We start from the raw sequence: 24,696 nt of genomic DNA on the forward strand, positions 1-24,696 counted from the left end.
TGAAAAAGAAGTCTGACATCTATGTAAATAATAATAATAATAATATGGGGAAGAAATTGTGGACAGTATTCATTGGTAAAACGTACAGAATGTTTATTTCCACTAAGGGATGGTCATACAATTGAAAATGAAGACACAGGACATTGCAAATTAAAACATCAAAACGCTTGTTTAGAAAATTACAAGGTACCCCTCTAATGCATCATTTACGGTAGAAAGAACTTAGTATGCATGTGTTCATCTTTGTACAGATATTACATGATGACATATTTTGAGCTCTCACAACAGGATATAAAAATACAAGGCTACAATAAGACTGGATACCAGTCTTGTGGCTCTCTCGAACAGTCCATTTCTTTCTCTCTTTAGTAGAGTAGTTGAGTTTTCCCAGACCCAACATACCCAAACACACCGAGACATTTCTAATCCCAGAGTTTGATTTGTCCGTCCCAGCCACAGGTGATGACCTTAGAGGTTTCATGCGGATGCCACAGAGCACTGATGCACACCTTGTCATGAGCCTTGATCCTGTGGTAAAGCTTGGTGGTCTTCCAGTCCCAAATATTCAGCTTTCCATCCGCATCTCCTGACACCACATAGCTGGTAAAAAAAGGACAGGTCCAGAGAGAAGAGACAAACAGAGGGAGAGAGAGAGGGTGGAAAGATTAGCACATTGCTAAAAACTATTCCTGTCTCCACTTCACCTGCCAAAAGGTGGGAGTCTGAATTTTCGGTATTTAGTCTAGCCAGGAGTTGCAGTGTTGCCATGGATACTGAAAGGAAGTTAGGGCACCTGTTCACAGACGTGGGTGGTGGTAGTTGGTGAGAAGAGGGGAGAAAACATTTCTTAATGGGTGTTTTGGCTATAATTACGGTGTTGGACTGTCCTTGTTAGCTCTCCTTGTGGAGCATACACATTAGTCTGTTTTCCATGGCTCTTCATTAACTGGAGGCAATTTAGAGGACAGGATAAGACACAGAGGACTGGAGGCGAGTAAAGGTTATCTGAACACACTGAGCATCTGTGTAATGCTTTCTCGCTTTTACCCATTCTTTTTCATTTACAGAAATAAAGTAATCTTTACACATTCATTATGTTTTATTTTGCCTCTTTACGCTCATGAAGACAGTTCAGACCCTCCTCCAAGGACCTCTGTTTTATTTCTCTGGCATATTTGAAATCAAAAACAATCTTGCGTTTCCTTATCAGCTGTTACACGATTAATTAGCCGTGGGAATCTCCACATCACACAATAATAGGGTTTCAAGGTAAAGGCTTACCTCATGTCTGGAGAGAAGTCCACTTGGCAGGCATAGCCAGCCACCATATGACCCTTGAAGACCTTCTTCTTGTTCAGTCTGAAGCGGTTTTGGGCTCCAAAGATCAGAATCTGATTGTCCATGGACTGACATGCAAGCCACTTGCCTAGGATTAGACACAAGCAAGCAGCATGTTCAAGTTATATTCAAAACAGTATCAAACGTCAAAGTACATGACAGGCGCAGTACTAGCAAGTAATAATTTCAGGAAGCAAACATATTGAAATTTTTAGGGTTGTCACAACAAATTTAAAGGCGCTTAGTAGTAGCTTGCCAGTTTGTCTCATTAGCATGATACAGTACAGCCAAATGTTTAACAAGCAGCTTCCAGTATCTTTGATGTGGTATCATGATCCTGCCTGTCACTGACATAGTTGTATGTATTAGCGTGCACTAAAGCTGGGAGTGTGACATCTTTGATCTAGTGGGACATTAAGTAGAGTCAAATATTTTTAACAACAGGTATGTAATAGTTGGTAGAAATAAGCATGAAGGACAAATTCATCCAAAAAAAAAAAAAAACTTCAATGTGGAGTGGACACTCCAAAAAGGGCATGAACTAATTAAAGCTGCAATGAATGAAATATTAAATCCTACACATCAATCCTGTCTGTCTAATAAACTCAAAAAAACCCCAAAACTGCTATTCCACCCACTTGGCAGGTTCATTAAAGTTTTAATGCTGAGCCCAAAAACTCTAGTCTTCCTCAGTTCTTCCACCATATATTGTCTTTTTTGATTGTACTTAGTACAATCTATGCTTGCATGTGTAATAGTTTCCTCAGCAAAGCAGCAAAGTGGGAAAAATATGTGCATACATCAGCAATCGCCAAAAATGATAGTCAAAAGGTAATCGTGTTAAAAAACCGTGATGTCAATATTGAGCAAAAATAATAGTGATTATGCTTTTTGCCATAATCAAGCACCCCTAAAGAGAGCATAAATTTGATTTACATACACACACACACAAAGCATTTAAATATGTGTGTGATAAATTGTTGTCCTTAATAAAGTTACTTTAACATTTTTCATTGTGCTCCTAAATCTCTATGTGTGCTCCTAATTTTTTACATTTAGGAACTCCTTGACAAAAAAGTCAGCATTGAACACTGCTGTCAGGTGTGTAGAGACAATAAGTAACTGCAGCTGGACACAGAAAAATACTCATATATTTGAATGGAGAGTGTGAGCGAACCGCTAGGTGCTCGGGCCCTAATAGAGGAAAACCGGCAGTACAGAGCTACAAAATTTAGTAATGATTTTATTTTCTACTGCACTTTATCACTTAACAGTCACCCTCACTCCATTTTTCCCTTCCCCTCATAGGTCATCCCCACTACTGATTATACGTATAAGACTCATAATTATTGTAAAATAAATGATATTGACCCCAAACTTCATGCAAAGTTTGTATGTAAGGTACTGTATGTATATAGACCTTTCTGCTGTATCCTTCAAAAATGAGCTGCATTTAACCGTGACACCCATCTCCCCACTTTCTTCCCTCCTTCTCCCTCTCAGCTGGAGAGTAGGATTTCAGAGCAGTCCTCTAGTGGAAATATCTTCATAAATCCCATGACTTTGGCCAAATCTTACATTAAAAATCATATTTTAGTAGGAATGTTCGTCGCAAATCCATTGATACAGGTTTGAAAGTGGTCTGACTTATAGTTTAGATGTCAGACGCCCCAGTTTGGCACAAAGTCCATGCCCAGAGATTGCCTCCCCATTGGTTTACATTGTAAGGTGCGATGTGGCACTCCAACTTTCAGGGCTTAAAAAAATCTAAACCGTTCAAGTTATACAAAGTTTTTCATAACTTTTGTTCAGCACAGTGTGATAAGTCATGTGTTAAAGTTTGAAGCCGATACCAGTAACGCCCTAGGAGGAGATAGCGTTTATTCAAGGTCCAAAATTGGCACAAAGTCATACTTGAATGGGTGAATTGTGGACTTCCTGTTGGATTTAGGTCAGGGGTGTCAGTGTATGATTTGTAGGTCTCGATGAGACGAATAATTGAGTTTTGGTTCGATCTCTCTACGACATTCCTACGGGCCATGTCGGCCAATTTAGTGACATAGGTGGCGCTCTAGAGCACATTTTGGCACTTTAAGGGATAATTTTTACATTTTATCAAATTTTTCACCAGACCTGATGTGCTTGCCAAATTTGGTGAGTTTTTGAGCATGTTTAGGGGGTAAAATTTAGGGTTGAAGTGGCGGATTAAGAAAGAAAGAAAGAAAGACAGAAAGAAAGAAAGAAAGAAAGACCCTTTGGGGCTCAGGCCCTAATTATTCTACCATCATTAAATTGGAAAGATTGAGGCAATTTAGGGAAAAAAAAGGAGAGGTCTCTCATCAGTGACCGCTCACATGAAATCTACTTTACAAAGCATTTCAGCCCATGAAAACGCCACAGTCTCCAAGTCCCTACACTGTGATAAGAGGCAGCACTTCAGTGTCAAAGCATTACATGACTCATTGCACTTCTTGAAAGGAAACATGATGGAAATTATTAATGCGGTATGAGAAAGAGATCTAGTGTTGGTGTGTGTGTGTGTATGTGTGTCCTCTCCTGACATCTTCCGCTCAAAAAACATAAATGAAAAAGACACTACTGTCCACAAATGCAATAGGTACAGGAGAATGAAAACATCTCGGCCAATTTCACCGGCACCCTCGGGATTTGTCTCTTTTTTTAAGATGGCAAGAGGAGAAAATAGGTAAAGAGGCAGTGAATGTGGTGCCAAGTGGAGGGTCTGGGTGCCATTTAGGCATGAGAGAAAAGTGAACGGTCTCCCACTGAGAACACATTCATTATTCACACGCTGAAGAGAATCAAACCATGTCGGGACAAATGCAGACACTGCCCAGAGGAAGGACGAGAATATGGAGGGTACATGAAACAGAGAAATTTAAAAAAGGAACAGATGAGGACAGAAGAGCTGAATTTGAAGGTAGTTGAAGCTGATTGGGTGCGACGGGGAATTCTTGATTCAAACGGAGGCGTCGTGTTTGAAGAGGAAGACTGCGTGTTAATTCTGTCATCGTTTTAGGCGTGTGCCACTCTCAATACTCGGCTACTGTGTAAAGCTGCCACGGTTACTGCATCACCGCGGTAACACGATCTCGTCACGCACAACGCGGAGTCAAGTGGATCATGTGACTATACTATGATGTAAGTTATATATAAAAAGTATTTTTTTGGAAAGGGGGGGGGGTCGTCTTATACTTGTGCCAATACGGTATTTAGGAACTGATTATTTTATAACATCTGAGGTTTAAATGACTTTTTATGGTGGTTATTGCAACGGTTTGAATGGCTTTGCTAATTTGTGCAGTAAGAAAAAAAATAAATAAATCAATACCATTGCAGCTCTACTACTGTGTCACTCACTGGCTTCTTTCACTTCTCTCATTCACATCTGTATAAGCTCATCCATTCAGCTATGCGGAGGCAGGTTCATTCTACACTTGAACTGCTGTCATGTCCCAGAATCCTCCATCTCCTTCCATAGTCAGTAGTAGCTAATACTGATTTTTTTCTTCACTCATTTTTTCTTACATAAAGCTGCACAGTGCGCACAGCAAGCTTACATTACACATCTTAATAAGGCCATTTTAACATGTTTTTGCTGATTATATTATATGCTATGTGCTGAATAGTTCTGTATTCAAAACACAAGCTGCATCACAGCTTTCTTTTGATGGTTTCCTATAATATTTATATCATGTCCTATGGTTTTTTCTTTGTATATTTGTGGAAGGAGAAGTGACTCTCTTCATCTCGACCACAAACATAAATATTGACATTCATACAGAGATTTAACCAACAAGGAAACAACATATTTTCACCTGCTGCAGCTTCTGTCATCGCTCGCTGACACATGCTGAAATGTCATTAATTGAAACTGCTGGCTGCTGCGTGCGCCGCAGTTTACCGGCATTCAAGTGCTTTCACTGAGCTCAATGGGGTGTTTTAGACAGCTGGCATACCCGTAACAAACAAACAAGGAAATGGATCGGATAGCTATGCTCATAGATTTACCTCACAATTAAGAGTTGCAATGCTGAACTGAGTCTGCCTTCTTGTTATTTGTCTGAACAGTGACCAACACTGGGAGATATGAATTTACCTCAATATGGCAATGTAGGTTTATGCTCCCCGGAGTCCTCTGTACTGTGTGCTTGACTGTGTTTTTGCTAATGTTTTGCCATGATTTGACTACTCACCATTGGGAGAGAGCGTCACAGCTGGCATGGAGTGCATGCTGGGCTCAGCGATGTACTTGAAGTCCACAGGGATGTCCCTGAAAAAAGGCATAAAGTACTGTGAGTACACTTGAAGATGGGTTAAACACTAGATCAGAGAACAACCTGAACACCCCTGAAGCAAGAGGAACTCAAAAAGGTAAAAAAAATAAAAAATCACAAAGCTGTTTACTAATGCAGCCGCTTGTGCCAGTTCAGAGATGCTTGTTACTGACGAGAAAAGAGCGATGGTGGAGAAACCACCTGGTGCCACCATTACAGCTACAGTATGTAAATAACTCTATAAAATCTGAAAGGAGCTTTTGATGCTGCGCTGTAGACCGTACTGGTACCCCCCCTACCCCCCCTCCCCCTTTTATGCTCTTCTGTGCCTCTCTGCTCTGGGGGTGATGTGAATCCTGGCTATTTGATCTTAAGTGGTACGCAGAAGATCATTCAAATCTAGTGTTGTGTGTGTCTGTGCTTGGATGAAAGAATACCAGGTTCCTCTGTTTTTCCTACTGACCTGTGGCACTTGCTGCAAACTAAGCAAATGTGAGTGACTAACATGTCTGTGTTGTGTGTGTGTGTTTGTGTCAAGTAAAAGAGCAATAGCCCTTAACTCATCTGATCGTGCTGTCTAGCTAAACTGAGGCCATGTCTCTGTGTCTCTCTGTGATGAGTACCAGCTGGAGCAAAACGATTGCACTGCATTTTTGGAAGACTAAAAATATGAACTAAAGATAGGAATTAAATAAGAAAAGCAAACCCTTGTACGCATAAAACACACTTGCATTTCTGCACATACACACACACACAACCAGACATTAAAAAGGCCCTTGGGTTAGTCAGAGCCAATGTCTTTAGGCAAGCCAAGTTTAACTATGAAAAAAGATAAGAAAGCCATCAGATCTCTTCCTCGGAGCTCCAGAAATAACCAGTGTGAAAGCTGTGTTGTCTGGAGAGAAGCTTGAGGGTAATGGAAAGAGAGGAAGAATGGAAAACATATGACAAACAATCTATACACTAGTGATATTAATCAATAATAGATGATTGATGTTGTTTGCCGCGTTGCGCGTCGATCTAGCTCAAGAGAGAGACGATGGCAAAAACAAAAACAGCATTTTTGTATATCTCATATATCAGCTCCGTTTTGTCAGGCGTAATATCTGCAGTGAGGTTGAGGTCACATTTTATAATCAGTGTGCAGTAAAAATGTCATGAAAATCCCTCAGCTTGTCATACTGAGAAGGAAATGAAACATACCGTTTTTGTTTGTTATTTGGAGCTGATGTGAAAAGAGGATTTCACAAAACATAATTACTATTGACAGCATAGTAAATTAACTGTTTTTTTTTCTCTGAAATGACCACAACACTATTTTGAAACATTCAGATGTTTGATTAAAATAGGTTGGCAGGGAGCTTATTTTTTTATTTTTTTTTTTTTTTTTTTTAAAAGGTCTGGAAAATAATAAAAGTCTGGAAAAATCATCCTTGAAATCAGCCTTCTTACCAGAGTGTACGCTGATAATAAATGAGGAAAATAAATAAGGGAAGAGGGAGTACGTGGATGAGATATCTGTTCACTTTCCATCCTCTGACGTTGACTTTGTCCTTTGCTCTGCCATTTTTCCTTTTTTCCTTAATTCATCATCACCATCATCATCATCATCCCAAATATCTCCTGAAGCCCACATTTCATCACTCTCTAAAACGACGTATTTATGATCAAGAGCTAATTCCCCTTGTTGGCACGGTGCGGCACATTTTGTATTGATTGTAATCCTCCTCCAACGCGCGCACGCTCTCTCCGCTCCCTGATGATAAACCTCAGCTACAGATAAAAGTGGTCCATCCACCCCGCAGAACTCATGAGTCTGTGTGTGTGTGTGAAAACGAGAATAGAATTTGAATTTGCGTGTTTGACTTGTAGCTGCCTCGCAATCTTTTCTCACCATCCGTCGTTCACCCTCACCCTGCCCCGCTCTGCCAGCCTGCGCTTCTATTCTGGCGAGAGCTAAGAGCCAGGTGGTATCCGTGGGAGAGGGGGGGGGGGGGGGACGGGGAGGGACAGCAAAACCACTCTTTGGCTCAGCGTACCACTCGCTTGCTTGCTTGCTCCCACGCTGCACTAAAAAAAAAGCCCATGGGAGCCCCACTCTCAAACAATTGTATAAAATAGACACTTGGGATGTAGTTATTTTGCTCGGTCAATCCATTGGCATTTTACTTTATCTTTCAACTCTGACTTACAGAGTGTGTGGAAGAAAAAAAATTTTTTTTCCCACCAGTTAATCCCCCATCTCTCATACCATGGAAGAAAAAAAGAAGAGCTAGGAAGCTTTATCGAGGAAAAAAAAACAAAACACCAGTAGCAGTCCAAGAGTGAAAAGCCCCCTTTCCAATAATCCACAGGAAGCTTCATTTATCAGGTGGTTTTTAAAATATTTATCATCTTCGAGCAACAGATACCAGAGTTTGTTTATCACCACAAGACCCTCCAGCCGATCTGCAAGTCGTTATTGGTGGTCTCTCTTGATCGGCCACTGAGCGCGGACGATAACACTGCAGTAGAACATGGAATGACAATTTCTAAAAGTAAATAAACTTGTGGGAAATGCATGTGAACATGATTTTGTCAATAACAAACACATGCACATGTCTTGTTTCTCCAATTTCAATGTCCACTGAGAAGGAAAAGAGGGGAAATTTTTTAAAATGGAAAATGTTTTTGAACTGTATCTGACCTGCCAGTCACCCCTTCGCATCACTCATTCCAATAATATTATTTGTGGAAGCATTTCAAAATGCTTATTTATTAAAATATACAACTGGCATGCATGTACTGTGGGCTGATCGTGGCAGAGGCTATGACTCAGAGCAGATTAGCGGCGCAGCTGGGAGAGCTTTGGCCAAGATTGGGTCGTCTGGAGGTTTGTTGATGTCTATTCTTATTAACCACTAATGAAAGGAGCAGCATACAACATCATCAGTGCACAGAACAGGTCAGAATATTGTGTTATTTTACTGGCATCACACTAAACGCCCTGTTGCCTGTGAATCCTACTCATCAGTCTTGAACCTTCACGGATGTGAAATCGGCTGCCTGAACATGAACACTTGTTCGTACTGTTGAAGAATTTCTCAGAACAGCTGCCCAATGATACCACAGTCATTCATTATTAAATCATTCAGTTTTGGGGATTATGTGCCTGGCTTGGAGGCACAATACCAAACACTCAGAAACAGCACACTCGAATTCTACATGCTGCATTAGTATTTCAGTCTGTACTCACCATTCCCAAACTCGAAGACTCTTGTCATCCGACGTGCTGACGAACCGACGATTCTCATCAACGAATGTGATGGTGTTGACAGCGCCCAGGTGACGGTCGTACTCCTGAACCACCTCGCCGGTCCTGATGTCCCACTGTCAGAGATGGAGAAGAGCAAAGGGGGTAAAACGCAATATCCATGATGAGTAGGAACACACCAAATTGGGTTCACAAAATCCCACCGGCTGATTTCTAACTCTTGTGGAGAGCTTGAGTTGCGGGAGACTTTCTACGAGAGCAGATCTTTATTGTGTCGATGCAGTGAAATGACTTAACTGCAGTGGTGTAATGACGGCAATTAGCAATCAAACAGGCCTCAGTCTTAAACATTATTTTTTTTCTGGGAGACATTATGAACACATTAAAGTTAAGGAAAGGCAACAACACAGAACAGACCCCCAAGCAACAAAAAAATAGGATGTTTTTCTGTCCAGACAGATTTAACTTCCAATTTTATTTATTTATTTATTTAATCTTACTTTTCTGCAGCTCACAAGAGCTTCTTACATCAACATCTTGACTTATTTTCAGTTAAAACAGACACTGAAATGTAACGTTTATACATACAGAATCATCTTTCATTAGTAATTGCGTAAAATAAAAATTATATTACAACACTTAATTGCATTCCCAATTCAGATACCAATCTATTTGTTCTCTCAGCCCGTTGCTGCCACAGAAATCCAAACTTTAATCTGTAGAGGTTCAGAGTTCCTTGTTCTAAAAACTGTTAGCCTAATAGTATTATATGGTAGTTATGACTTTCCCACTATTATCACAGATTGTTCTCTTTCCTATGCCTCTCATCCTCCCTAATGCTGCCTGTGATTAATGGCTTGCTCTAGTCCTGTCAGCCACACGCACATGACTACACACACTAGCACTGGAAGAGGAGTGTATTTCCTGCTGCTGTGGGCACAGAGGTACACACAGAAATTCACATGTGCATCTGCTTGGTCGACTGGGAAATACACATGAGGCGACTGTGAATCGGTCGCAATGCAACGAATGCCAACTTTACCTGAACAATCTTCTTATCTGACATGCCGGCCACGAAAAGGTTCTGTTTCTCCTCGTCCGGGTTGAACTTGACGCAGTACGGTACCTTCCTGTTGGTGAAGCGGGAGATACATTGGCCTGTGGAGGGAAGCAAATTGAAAGTCAGGGATACAGAATAATCCACTGTGGCTGTTCAGAAAGGTACACTCAAGTTGTTTAAAATTGAAGGACACAGTCTGCGACTTTAAATGCTGTATGCTATGGAGGCAGCGACAGCTCAGCTGCTACACACATTTCGGCATTTCCTTGTGTTCATTCAACAAAGATGAATCACCACTGGAATGATGCAGCCACCACTACTAGAGTTGAGAAAACAGAGAATTAAAAGGACTGCAATGAATGCTTTTTATTAACATAATGTCTATATTACATCTATTGCTTTAACTGAAACTGGGGAAAAAAATCAGGAATAAAATACAAAATGCTATGTAGAGCTGCAGGAAAGAAACAGTTTATACTGACAAAACCACAACAACTGATAAGAAAGGTAAGAAATCATCCTCTTAAACATTGTAAGTGTAGGAAATTAACTCTAACTGAACAATTTGGATGATATGGCTTTAGAGGAGATCCTGTTAGCAACAAGTAGGGGGAATTAACTCTTTTCTGCCCTCTGCTGGATTGGCACTCCTCAGTTGTGAGGAGGGAGGTGGCAATTAAGATGGGACAGGGTGGTGGTGAATAATAACAAGGAACCATGCGGCACAGAGGAGAACACAGGGACTCTTCAGTTCACATAGACACAGATTAAGAAGATCACTTGAAATTCATGTGTCATGAAAGACACCATACTAATTTAATAAACTGTTGTACAGTGCAGCCTGCTATTCAAGTCCCAGTCAAATTATACAAATTGGGATTTTTAATTCCTGCACTAAATTTAAAAATTCAATACTATCATATAAACAGGGAAAACATAAAAACCTATGATGTAATTTTGTTTCCAACACTGATTTGATCAGAGAATCAGACAACATTTCCGAAACTATTAAACAAGGGGTTTTATGTCTTTGTTAGCTCTGCGATCATGGGAGTTGTGTTCAATTATATGTATAATAGTCTTCAAGTTATATCTGTTTGGGGACTTGATGTAGCAATAATCTCTATTAACTGATCCAGTCACAAACATCTCTGGGCAAGCAGCCATACTCAGGTATCAACAGACTGCAGGTTTATATTTGATGGCTGAGAAACATTGGTGATTTACATTTGTGGTAGATACGACTTCACAAGTGTGTGTGCCAGCAAACAGTCTGTGTGAAGGAAAAATTAATACAAAATCTGCTGTTGTGCAAAGAAAAGCTTCTGAGATTTAGGATCTCGGGTCTAAATGTGCTGTTAAAATATATTTCTACTTACAAAATGCATGAGGTTAAAATACATACTGCATTTTTTTCTTCAGTATTTCCTCACAAAGACATTCAAATAGGTGTATGAGTGAGATGTTCATGTGGTGTACGTTTGCCTTGATTCCATTGTTCTGGACAAACTGCGTGTGTGGCTGTGTGAGGAATAGGAGAGTACAGCCTACCTGTCTCAGTGTCCCAGAGTTTGAGGTAGCGGTCATAAGCAGCGCTGAGGAACTGGGTGCCGGTGTTGTTGTAGCAAATGTCTCGCACTGCCTTGCTGTGACCTGACGTAGAAAAGAGGAGAAAATTTACACACATAACACAAGCAAATAAATAAATACACACGAGAAAACTTCACTTCATGTGCTCCCCAGTCTTGTTACTGAGTCTCCCCCAGCTGCCTTCCTTTGATACCCAATTAATTTGAAGTATGTGAAATCTGGTTAAGGGAAAACAAGGGATGTTGAGGAAGAAAGATGAAGTGGGCTGTGGGAGACGAGGGAAATGGAATCTTTAAATGAGCTTGGAGAGGAAAGAGGAGGAGGGGAAAGAGAAAAAAAAACATGCTCAATCTGTTTTTTTTTTCAACTCCTCTCCACCTTTTCTTATTCTCTTCCTAATCCCAATCTATGCAACCCTTTGGCTTTTTTTTTTTCCATACAGTGTAGGTGATGTGAGGTCCCTGTGGGCCCGGCGCGCACAGACGCCTCCCTCGTTAAAACTGGCTTTCATCAGGACTACACTGTTTCCACGGCGATAACAGAGCCCACTGAGGCTAAGCGTCTCCCTGCTTGCTTGCTCTTACACGGCTTGCTGGCAGACCAAAGGCGATGCCGCCGCTGCAGAAAGCCTTGATGGTGTGTGAGTGTGTCTGCGTGCGCAGGAACACACAGATACACCAACTAGCGAGAGCAGGGCACGCATGTAATCAAATATACCCTTTGTCCGAGACTGCATCCAAACATGAAAATACATGTGTAATGATATGCATACTCACTCATGCACACCCCTAAGTCTAATATATTCTTAACTGTTCCCTCTTGCTTGGTGGTTTTGACAAGCTACATGCGCGTACAGTGCATAGGTTAATTAAAGATAACACACAACAGTCTGACAAATTTAGGTTTGATTTGGCATTCAAGATGACAATAAATAAAACTCTTCTATTAAGTAGGAGGAAAATGAATCAAGAGATTTAAAAAATGGAAAAGCAGTGAAGATAAAACAAAAAGGTTCTAAAGATCTTAGTCATCCATATAAATAAGAAAACAAATAAATAAAATTTAAACACCCCTGGGAAAGATAAAAAGAACAGAAAACATCCTTTATTAATGGTGTTGAAATAATGAATATACCAGGCAGCAGATGTAGGAGCAGAGACAGCAGCAACAACAAAGTGAAACCCTAATATATCTCTCTACAACACAGCCATATATTTTTAACACTCCCCTAATTAAAAAATGATGAATATCATCATCATCCGCGGCTCTGCTTCTTCTCCTAGTCATGAACATCTCACTCTAGTTTATCCACTCCTAAACTGTGTTCTCGCTTCATGTGCGCCCACTCCCCTCCGTGTCTTCTGCCCTCCCTTGCCCCCTGCTCACTTCAGCCCCTGGGCTGCTGAATTATGCATATTCGGTGAAGGAGCTGACAAGCAGAACCACAGCTGCAAACAATCTCTATTCTGACAGTGTGCTTTCTCTGGGAAGAGTGTAAAACTGACCTGCATGCATTACCCTAAATACCCCAGACCCCATCTCTAAATGAGAAAAAAAAACGAAACACACACACACACACACTTTCCCCAAATGGTCAGCAGACATGTCATTAGTGTTTCAGTACTGCTGACCTCACAGTTTGTCACTGCTGTCTATTTCCCAATAGGCGGGGTGCATTTCAGACATCAAGCATATTTCATGTCAGCATGTTTGCTGACGATGCATTGTTGTTTATAAAATTTTGGGAAAATATCAAAATATCCTTTCACAATTTCATGCTGATTATCTTATAATGAATTATCAGCATTTATTTTGAATGGGGATGTTTAATGAGATGTGTGCTCACTTACCAATAAATGTTCGTATACACCTCCTCTCGCCGTACACCTCCCACAGCTGTGGAGAGAAGAGGATTAAAATACACAGTGAACACAGATTTGTGACACCACTGTGCTCCACCACGGCATTAAATTAAGCCAGAATGTGTGTGATCACAAAGGCAAAATGGTGAGTTTGTTATTTAAAGTATTCTCTACATTTAGTGTTGATCACGACAGTATACACAAGCTAGCAAATGTCTAACACTTCAATTTAAGTCCCCCCATTTAGCATTTATAAGCAGTATATAAACAGCTAATAAAAGTTTGTAATATAATGTTTAATGCATTTGTAAGCAGATATAAGTGTTTATTCATGTATTTGTCTACTGGATACTGATATATAAACAGATAATGAATGACAGTATAGTAAAACACAGTTGTAATGATATAAAATATATTCATAGCAGAAGTTATGATTGTTGACAAATACAAATTTCCTTTTATCTGCTTACAACTACACTGTAGTCTGTTATAAACCATGTTTTCATTGTTTATATACTGCTTAGAAATGATAAATAGGGGAAATTATTAATGTCTGTGATGTTTTTATGGCACCCAGTTATGCTTATTACCTTGATTTTGCAGTCCATGGAGCTGGAGAGTAGTAGATGACCAGAGCTTGGAAACAGTCGGATAGCACTGACACCCTGGAAAATATATGGATAGATGAGAAATGAATATGTATTTAACCATGTCTTCTTATCATGTGTATTCCAGTACTATCTTCAATTGGTATTAGTTTTACTCTAGTGTTGTAATTACTCTAGACAAAAGGAGTCAAGAGCATAGCTAACTCTTAAGTTAAAAGCTGCACTACACCTCAGTTTTCCATATATAATGCAGTGTGTATGTTCATGCTGTTGACTTAATTTGGACACATATTATGGACAGTTTGAACAGGCTATCAATATTAAATCAGTTTAAAAAGGGAGACATCAGCTGAATCATAATGCAAGCACTGCAAATAGTGTGTGCAGACAATGCTGCCACTGCAACAGTCATAAAAATTGACATAAAAACCACTTTCTTCATGTTACCAAACTTTTCCAAAAAAAAAGTCTCAAAACTTTGGTGACACCATATGGGTCATCCTCCATCTATTATCTACATCAGCACTTCCGCGCGCTTATTATCTTTTCAAACCTCTTTGTACTTCAAATTAGGCTCTGAGGGCTGTAACTTCCCGCAGAAAGTGTATAGAAGCCAATTTAAAACTTGAGTGTTTTCTCTCTCCCTGAAGCACACCGGCAGTTCTGAGGCTTGAATCAGATCTTTTATTGAATAACCGAGTGTTTGCTTTTATATTTGAATTATAAAGACGGTGTTTTGAATGAGAGAATAATCTCAGATATGTCAGAGACAAGCAGCTTGTACACGGCTATGTTATCATTTTAAGTACCCAGGAGGTTTTTACTGAACTGCATAATGGAATTTCCTATCAATGAACATACGCACGCACGCACACACACACAGAATTATTTTAAACAACACACTGCGATACTAGAGCTTACCATAAACACAAACTGCATTGAACATTTATAACTGCAAGGGTTTTTTTCTCCTGGTAAATAAAATGACACTGATGCACTTAAAGACATAACAATGATCTATGTTTTTTTCCTACTGACCTTGGTGTGTCCTGACCAAACATGGATCTGTTTCTTAGGCAGGTAACACTTGTCTGGGGCTTCTGCAGAACGCAGGTTGATGCCCACATCCTGAGGGACGTGGAGGTAGGACCTGCCCTGGTAATCATACATGTCTTTAACTAGAGGAAGAACAAAAAGAGACAAAGAGACATCATGTCAAAATCCTGCACCATTTTGATACATGTTTTTAAAGGAGAACGGGCTCATGGCTGCCCAGAATTTTTTTGTGGGGTTAATTACTTGACCAGCCAAACTGTGGCTCCAGAGAAAAGAGTCTTAAACACGATCACAACTGTAAATCTCAATTCACCGTATAAATTGTGATCTAAAGTTAAAATAAAAGCTAACTAATCATTTCTTGTTGTCAAAGGGCCCACTGTACCATGGAGAATAGTCTTCTCTTCTGCTGGAGCATCTTCTTCATTCCTTCCCTTCTTCTGCCTTTTGGCTGTGATCTCATCCAACTCCTTCTGCTCATCCTGTAAAGTAAAATTAATCACAACCGAGGCTTAACCAACGTACTGCAGATGAATTGTTTTATGCTATTAGATATGTCAGAGGACCAAAAACATTTTGAGGAACTAAACCTGTGTCTAGACTGGAAGAACCAGGGACTTAATCTTGTTCCTGTACAATAGTTCCAGGTGTTAAAAAAAAAGTGGCGGTAGTGCTTTCTGATGGTTTGTGAACTTTAGCACAGATTTCAAACAAAGACTCTGCAGAAACCATAATTTATGTATTAACTTATAAAACAAGTATTTGGTACATCTACTATTGATATTAGGACGGGATGTGGACATTTCCCAACTAATTTTTACATCAAGTCTGAGAGCATGTGGGAGAGAGGGAAATGCGGTCAAGTGAGATAGTGAGACAATGAGAGGCGGTGAGCTACCGAAGCAAGCGTAGGAGAGAAATAAAACTTTGCTGATAGTTTCACGGCAGTTATGTTCTACAGCAGAAACAAAAACTCAGCAAGTTGCCTACTGTGGAGACAGACAGGGTTTTCAGTTTCTTTAACCACTTCTACCTTTCTCTTTTTTAACAGCAGAGTCATGCAACAGTAAATACAAGAAACCACGGGTTGTTTTCCCCTGTGAAAATTGTGTTTCAAACGCTTTTGTTGGTTTTTAATCCATCATTGAATCCATGGTGGTTGAAGCGCAAAAGGGACTTTTAGTTCCTAGTTTAGTTCTTCTTGCACCATTGTTCCATACTCAAAAAGGTTTATATATTGGAAAATGTGCAGGCAGAGGCCATCAGTGAATGAACACTCATATTACAGTTTCTATTGCCATAAATGCTGATGAGGTATAAGTATAAAGACACTTATTCTGGTGATTTAAAAAGGTCCAAAAAAGTCCATTGACCATAAATTGAAACTGTTGCAGAGAACCAGTGTATTTGACCTACAGCACTAATCCTTATTGTCAAAAAGTAGAAAGTGCTGCGTTTCTTGCCTTACTATTAAAAGGGACAGAGGACAGAAGTACATTGATTATGTGAAATAATGGCAATTTCAAACACTCAGGCAGAATGTTTTTATATTATATGACAAACAAAGCATTACCTCTGATGGTTTAGCCACATCTTTCTCATCTATATATTTCGCCCACGGCCCAAGGAAGTTGTCAATCTCTGCTGCATCTCCACCTTTGATCTTTTTCCTTTTCTCTGACTTCTTATGTCCGCTCTCAAACACAGTTAGTCCTGGAGGAAGAGCCATAAGACACTGTAGTTCTTTCTTGCTTTCTATTTTCCCTTAAACAATACTTTATATAGCATTAGACACACTAAATAAAGTCTGATTCATACAGTCAGATGAAGACAAAGACATCCAATATTAATTGTTATTAATGATTACCTTTATTTTTCTCAGCCTCATCCACTGCACCAATGTAGCTACTAGTGGTTACTTCGTGTGTGTCAACAGATGGATCTAAAGCATAACCTATTAGCAGAGTTGAGAGAGTTGTTAAACACATTCAAATTTAAACAGAGTCAATAAATTGATCACATCAATCAGCCCCATTTCAGAGGTCACAGAACAGCCTACCATAGGTTGAGAAGGTCCTCCTTTGCTGTTCAAACATAAAGTCGTTGACGTGAGCAGGTTCTGCGTAGCCAGATAACATGTTCCTGGGGGCAGCCATCTGCTGGGTTTTAAATGGGTTTACGGGCCCAAACTAAAGGGAAACAACACAAAAATATTAATAATACTGAAGTTAAACTTTCAGTTAGTATAACTTTGGACACTCCCAGGGAGTGACTCTTTTTGTATGCTCCTTCTGTTCAATTATAATATAATTGGCATCACATTGATAACAACAAGACATGATAAGTAATGTAACTATAGACTGATAGATAAACACATCACATTATAAATCCCGATGGAAAAGTATGGTGTTATAGCAGCCAAATCACATACTGTAAATCACCAAACAAAATAGATTAGGACACTCAAGGAGATAACAAGGGGAAAAAACAAAATACAGTATTACCCAGGAATAGTGACAACTAATAAGCTTGACTTCATAATAATAAACATTGTAATTATCTAACAGCTGTTACATTGGAGCTGGGTGGTTTGGACATAAACATACTTTATGAGGAGCTAACTTCATAGCAACAATGTGATGATATTTTGGGGACATTACACTACTTACACATGAGTAATGCTTCAGATTATGATGATTATTAGCAATGTGAATATGAAGGCCAATCAAGCAGAGGCATTAAGTGGTTCATTCATATAAGCCTTCAACATGAAAAAGAGACAACATCTACACACTGTATTACTATATTAAAATAGACAGTGTGTCCTTTAATATCTAGTAGTATTCAATTAATCATTTTGTCCAACAAATGTAAAAATAGTTAAAAAAAAAAAAAAAAAGGCAATCATTTAGATACGTCTTCTTTAAAAATGCAAAAAAATAGTGTAAAATGACCATTTGTGACAAAGTAAGAATAGATTGCTTGCTTTGTCCAACCAACCAAAATCCAAAGAAACTTTACTATCACATGTAACAGAGAAAGGCAGAAAATTTTAAATTTGAGAAGCTGGAAACAGAAGATGTTTGGTATTTTTGCTTGAAAAATAACTGAAACAATGACTTAATTGTCAAGATATGGAAACATTTAAGCTCTATCATGTATTATACTATATATTGGACCCAGCTGTACATTACATTAACTTCATCTAAAACTTACCTCTGGCGCAAACATGGTTTCATATGTTGGGTTATAAGCAACTTCTTTCAACGAAGGGTCCAGATGTACGCCGGTCTCAACAGCCTCCTATCATGAGGATGTACATTATTAGTGGTTTGAAAAGCAACACAACACCAATGCGCTCATACTGTGATGTATTTGTTATCTATTTACGAGAAACAAAGGCCTGTCGAGTATAAATAACCCTGGCAATATCGATAATGTAATCATTTCTAAACGAATAGCAGTTATTCTTTGACATGTAACTGTTAAGTTAGACAAACATGCGACACTTTCCTGCTCGTCACTCGGTGCTTCCCGCTAAATTAGCACTACTATTTGGTGACATTGGCAACAAATGGGTACCATTACACACAAAATAAGTATTTATTATGCATTACTGTTAACAACTGATAGTGGCTGCAGCGCTATACAACAGTACAGTACGAACAACACGATCTAACTGTAAAAATTTAACTGTAACGGTAAGCTAGCGTTAGCTTGGTTAGCTTACCTTAACGGCGACCTCCGGAGCAGAATTGAGAACAGCCACAGACATCGTGTGTCCAGGCTGCAAAGGTTTAAGGTGAGCCGTGGCGTCCGGATTCATCGGGTCCACTTTCTCGGTATCGGTATTAGATTCCGACTCATCTTCTGAATCTGAATTGCTACCGTACGAGACGAGGGAGCTTACGGCGGCAGACATGCTGTATGTTGTGAATTCGGCGGAAGCAGGAGGCCGGTGTCGTGTTGAAGTCTGTTCCCCTGACGATATGTGTTTCCCCCAACTTTAGCCTGCGGTCAATCTCCCTAAACACCAACCAGTTGTCTTCTGGGTTGCTTAACCTGACCCCAAGTTTACCTTAAACCTAACCAATTAGCTCTGCTATGCCTAACCATAACAATAACCTGGTGGTGCTGCAGAAAACACGAGTCAACTTCTTCTTCTTCTTTGGTTCTTACTTCTTCTTTGACGGACTATAAACCAACGTTAAAGGTGCATACCGCCACCTACAGCATCGGAGTGTGTAGCGTCATGGCTTTAAACAACAAAAACAAACAAACAAACGAAAAAAAAACTTTATAAAGAAGTTATATTCTGGATATTAAATCTGCTTGGTTAAAAGACACTTCTAACAGGAGGGGAATATTATTTGAGGGGGAAAATACTTCGATATAACACCTGTACTTCCATTATGACAAAAATGGAAGCTTCATCTTTCGGTTTCATCTTCAGTACGGTCAGTCCTGGCAGGAGGTTTGGCTGTCGCCTTATATGTAATCACCAGGAAGATAAAGACAGTGACCTTTAAGCTTATACACGAAATATACCCTGTAAAACATTTTTTAATAGATTTTAGAATGATATGAATGTATTGTGTTAATTTTGCTTTGCACACACTGAAACTGTGCCTCACTTATCTAGGCGTTGTTACCGTACTAAAAGCCTGTGGCGAGAGGTTTCTAAGTTCATTAATGTTACATTTATGGCTGATTTTGCCTTATTGTATAAACATGTTCTGCTTTTTTAAGCTACAAGAGAAAGCACGAGAAACAAGTGTACATCATCAGTCTCATTATCTTAGCTGAGTTTCATAATCAAGTTTACCAAAAAAAAATTCTCTTCCGTTTTTCAAGAAGAATGTGGGCAGCACTTACAGACTATTAAATCATGCACTAATAAAAAGGCCGTAAAAACTGTTAATGTGTGTATTTTTTAATATCTTTAATTATTCTGTTGTATTTATTTCATGTATTTATTTATTTTATTCATTATTTTATTATTCTTTATTATTTTTATTGGTATTTAGTTTTCTTTCTATTCCCTATGTGCTGTATAGTATGTCTGTTAACATAGCATGTAAAGTGATTGACTCTGCCAGTTGATTCAGTAGACTATCAACGTAGCAGTGTTATTTCAATATTTAATGTATTGGTTTATTCTGTCAACGTAGCACATAGTGATGTAGTCGGTCAATACACCCATATTTGTTGATTGATTCATAAACAACTATAGCTTACAGCTCAGTGATTCAACAAACGCTGCTTATTGCGTGAAGCCTCTCTTCAGCTCTCACATACACCAACACATGCACGGTTCTCCTTTTAATGGTAATGTCTGAGTCATAATTTCTCTTTGCAGACAGACAGACTGTTAACTGTGATCAGGTGAATTTAGCATAAAAACTGACATTCGATTGATATAAAAGAAATCTACCAAAAATGAGCTTTACATCAATATAATATATAGAAAAGATTGATTGTTGTATGGGAAACTGACTTAATGAGCAAATGCGATATTGGATATTTGGTAATGATTAAGGTGAATGAATGACAAAATATGGTTGTTTTATTTTATAGATTAATTGAAAGTATGTATATTTTGAGAGCATGGCGTTAGGGTGAATCATATTAAATAAGGATAAAGTAGTAGTATAGTGGAAACAAACCGCAATAATACAACTTTTAAAGCGAAATTAATCGATTGATGGTTTAATACAATGACAGAAAATTAGCTAAGCTACTATTCTGATAATCGATTACAAGTTTAATCATTTTTTAAAAACATAAATTCCAAACGTTTTCTCTGGGTGCACCCTCTCAATTTGTTTTAATATCATTGTAAATATAATATCTTTTGGGCTCTGGACTCAAGGTCTAACAAAACATGCATTGTGAAGATATCTCCACCTATGAAATACACATATTTTCCCACAATTTTGTCATGATTTAACGATTAATCGAGAAAACAATTCACAGAAAATAACCAGCCCTACACAACGCTAGTCTCCTATGTGGTCATATTATCCTTGTACTGAATAGTAAGGGTGTACAGTTTTAACATATGACGTGATTTATGCGCAATAATGAGTACAAAATGAGATTTTGTAACCTTCATTTATATTAAAGTCAATACAATACAATCAAATTGATGCAGGAGATCGATTGTGTGATTGTCTGATTTTCTATGTACAGTGAGGGTTGGAGAACTCAAATAGACATCGTTGCCTGTAATCGATTGGACAGCACGACGTGACGGTTTGAGATAACCAGCCAATACCGCGCGCGCGCACGTTATCCACAGCGAGCCTCCCACGAGCAGCGCAGTTGCACGGGACGCTTTCTCGCGCCCCAACAATAGAGTGGTACGTACCATTATCTCTGATTATAACGGGGACATTTTCTTGCGATTAAACACGATTTCTAACTCGTTACTGTGGAAAAGAACATTTTCCCTTCATATGGGTAAAACTGACGGATATTTTTTTTGTTACGATTCCCGCCGTTAGCTTAACCGGACAAGGTTTAATGCCAATTTCATCTACCAAGAGAGTCCCTTTGGAAAAAAAAGTGCCTGGAGTCCTCTCCGCCGCCGCCTCTTCCAGCAGGAGTACATTTGATATCAGAGACAGTACAATCATGGATCCGACCCGGGGATTTAAATTCTTGGACACGGTGGCATGCTCCGCAGCGCAGTGAGGATGGAGAGAAAATAAGAAGGATTCAACAAACGTATCAGGTAATTTTTCTTTTGAACACTTTGTACGTCTGGCACACACACGTACGTTTTTTTTCTCACTTGAAAATTTGACTTCAGTAACGTTACTTTCAATATATTACATCTCACCACAGCAAGCAGCGAATAACTGCTTGAAAACCGAGTCAGTCACCGTGTAGTAACATTACACTTAAACTGGAGCTGGCTGACTAATAATGGTCGGTAATTCAACCCTGCTTGGCCATCACTGACTGTACATTAACCCACCACACAGGTGAAAAATGTGGCAGCGGCGCTCTGACTCCAAAGTACTCAAAAACCCATAAAAGTAGAGTACATTTATTTGCAACGGGACTGACTGAAGGGTTCCTACATTGCAAGCCTGCACATCTGCATGAGCTCCGGTGTTTCGGTTTAAAGAGTGACCCTGTTAACTGGTGACTTTCAGCCCAATGCGTCGTGGTTGCTCGTAGTGACGGCAGCTATTGAAAGCACAATCATTTAATTATACTTGAATCAATTTTAAATACGTCTGTGTTTAATATCTACACTAACCATTGACGTAAGTTAAATTGTGCACAAGAAGCATTCACATCTCGTTTTTTTTATAATGTGGGAAACAAACCGCAGCATATAAGCAGGCAGTGCAGCTATAGCCTATATTGGGATTTTATACCGTTATCCTCAATCAGAAAGTGGCACATATTCAACCAATTAACCTGTATAATGTCAAATTCCTCATTAGACGCCAGCTGCCAATATTTTTCCCCACATTATAAGTAACTTTAAGAAATGTGAATGCTTCTTGTTAGCGGCACCTTTTAATGTAAGAAAAAAATGACCAGCCGACTATATATACTATATTGAACATTAAATTTCATTTCGACAGCTGCCGTCACTACTAGCAACCACGGACGCAGTCGTCTGAAAGTCACCAATTAACACGGTCACTCGTTAAACCGAAACACCGGCAGCAGCGTCTTGACATATTCAGTCTGAGGAATATCATGTTGGTGAGAAACCCGGAGAGCAAATATTTGCATTGTCCCACAAATGATCCAACGTTACAGAAACACGCCGCTGAAATAGTATTTCATGTGTGTTATTCGTTGTTTTTGGTTTTAGAGTTTCAGTTTGGTACAGTATGATTTATGCAAACCACTGGCATCGGCGCGACGTGATTCAATTTTCCCCACTAAGAATGCAGGAGAGAGGCTGGGGTCTATTCCAGCCAGCTTGGTTTGCAGTCATGGGGGATGGTAGCCTTCAGCCCAGTGAAAATCATGCTTTGTGAAATTCGAAACCTTCTTTGTACTACTTCAAGTGCAGCAAGAAGAGTGGGCATGAGGAACAGTGTGTTTTAGTGACTGTTTGTACAGTGCAGTGATCAGCTTAAATCTGTCTGATAAGAGATTCGTTGCGTTGCATGATGCCAGCTCATGCGGTGCTGTAAGGTATAGAGCTTACATTAAACTGATTATATTTCCTGCAGCCTGTCCATTTAAATTCAACTGAGAACAGGGGCTTGGGATGCTGCTGGTAACTCTTTTGTGTACAGTAAATACAGTAGTAGTGTAAAAGCAGCCTGTAGTGGAAAAATGCATCTAAATCAATTGTCAGTGATGAATTAATTAGCTTTGGAAAGACCAGCAGAATGCACTGCTGTGCCTGCTGCCTTTTGACAGTGGATTATTGGGGTCTAGCCTCAGTTTGTGCCTCTCATGTATTAAAATTACACTCAAATGTTATGAAAGTGCAGAGGAGACAAAGTGGGGTGTAAATACAGTAGAGATTTTACCCACACTCAGTTACTTTTTAATGATGTTCAAGCATTAAGTTCCTGGCGTCAGTTCAGTTCAGATTTTTATTGTCTCACAAGTGGATATTGTTTATGTCTATACACAATGTCAATATCAGCAAACAGAAAGTGCTGATTCCTAAAACACAAATTAGCAACACAGTTCAATACATATACACTGTCTGGGCTTTGATAAATTGAAATGCATTGAGCAGATGTTGCCAGATTTGAAGTCACACAGATTTGGTGATCTTCGTACATTCCCACATTGGATATATAGAATATATACTTTCCAGATAAGCCCAGATGTATGACATTAGGAAATTGTTTATGTAGAAAACAAATGGGTTACTGTGGGTGGAAGCAGCACTGACTCCTTTGACAAAACAGGCTGAGGCCCCTTGCAGCTGTTGAATTTATCTGTCGGCATTGATGGCATCCAAACTATCACATGACTGAGTGGAAGCTATAGGCTAAGTTTCATAACAGCTCAGAGGGATCATATATGTACATGAAACATTTGCCATATTGGCTGAATTTAAAGTTCCGTTCAAGTAGGGTTGCCACTAACGATTATTTTTATTATAGACTAATCTGTCGATTATTTTCTCAATTAATTGATTAGTTGTTTAGTCTATAAAATGTCAGAAAATTGTGAAAAATGTCAATCACTGTCCCAAAGCCCAAGATGACGTTCTCAAATGTTTTCTTTTGTCCTGACCAACAGTCCATAACTCAAAGATATTCAGTTTACTATCATATAAACCAGAAAATATTCACATTTGAGAAGCTGGAATCAGAGAATTTGGACTTTTTTTTTCTTAAAAAATGACTCCAAGCTGTTAAGCGATTATCAAAATAATTGGTAATTGGTTTAATAGTTGGCAGCTAATCGATTAATCGACTAATCGTTGCAGCTCTTCCCTCAAGAAATAATCAAGTATTTCTTCCCAGAATGACATTTACAAAACCAGTGATCCCATCCACCCTCTCTCAGCTCTGAGTGGATTTACGCTGAAGTACACTCTCTGCCCTGCATCACTGGCATTATGTGTAAGGTGTGCACTTTTGCAACTGGCTTATCTCCTCTCCTGCACTTTTGATATTATATGTGGTATTTT

General features: G+C 39.2%; 2 protein-coding genes across 4 annotated transcripts in view; one reads left to right on the forward strand and one right to left on the reverse strand.

The window, feature by feature from the left end:
* Positions 1-68: 68 nt before the first annotated feature.
* Positions 69-19,249, reverse strand: cdc40 (cell division cycle 40 homolog (S. cerevisiae)). The gene is made up of 15 exons (XM_044329931.1): positions 18,793-19,249; positions 18,279-18,365; positions 17,122-17,251; positions 16,930-17,016; positions 16,636-16,775; positions 15,448-15,544; positions 15,045-15,184; positions 13,989-14,063; positions 13,387-13,432; positions 11,498-11,599; positions 9,929-10,044; positions 8,869-9,002; positions 5,553-5,629; positions 1,282-1,426; positions 69-600 (listed from the first exon to the last, which is right to left on the reverse strand). The coding sequence occupies exons 1-15, from the start codon at positions 18,982-18,984 to the stop codon at positions 423-425; spliced, it is 1,746 nt and encodes a 581-aa protein (XP_044185866.1). The 5' UTR covers positions 18,985-19,249; the 3' UTR covers positions 69-422.
* A 2,093-nt stretch (positions 19,250-21,342) lies between these two features.
* Positions 21,343-24,696, forward strand: part of wasf1 (WASP family member 1) — a 65,797-nt gene continuing 62,443 nt past the window's right edge. For 2 of the 3 annotated variants that reach the window (XM_044377283.1, XM_044377284.1), the window contains exon 1: positions 21,343-21,798. The gene's annotated coding sequence lies outside the window, so the exon portion shown is untranslated. The remainder of the gene's footprint in view (positions 21,799-24,696) is intronic. The other variant, XM_044377281.1, reaches the window with a different exon arrangement.

Source organism: Thunnus albacares, chromosome 16, assembly GCF_914725855.1.
Source record: "Thunnus albacares chromosome 16, fThuAlb1.1, whole genome shotgun sequence".
Lineage (NCBI taxonomy): Eukaryota > Metazoa > Chordata > Actinopteri > Scombriformes > Scombridae > Thunnus > Thunnus albacares.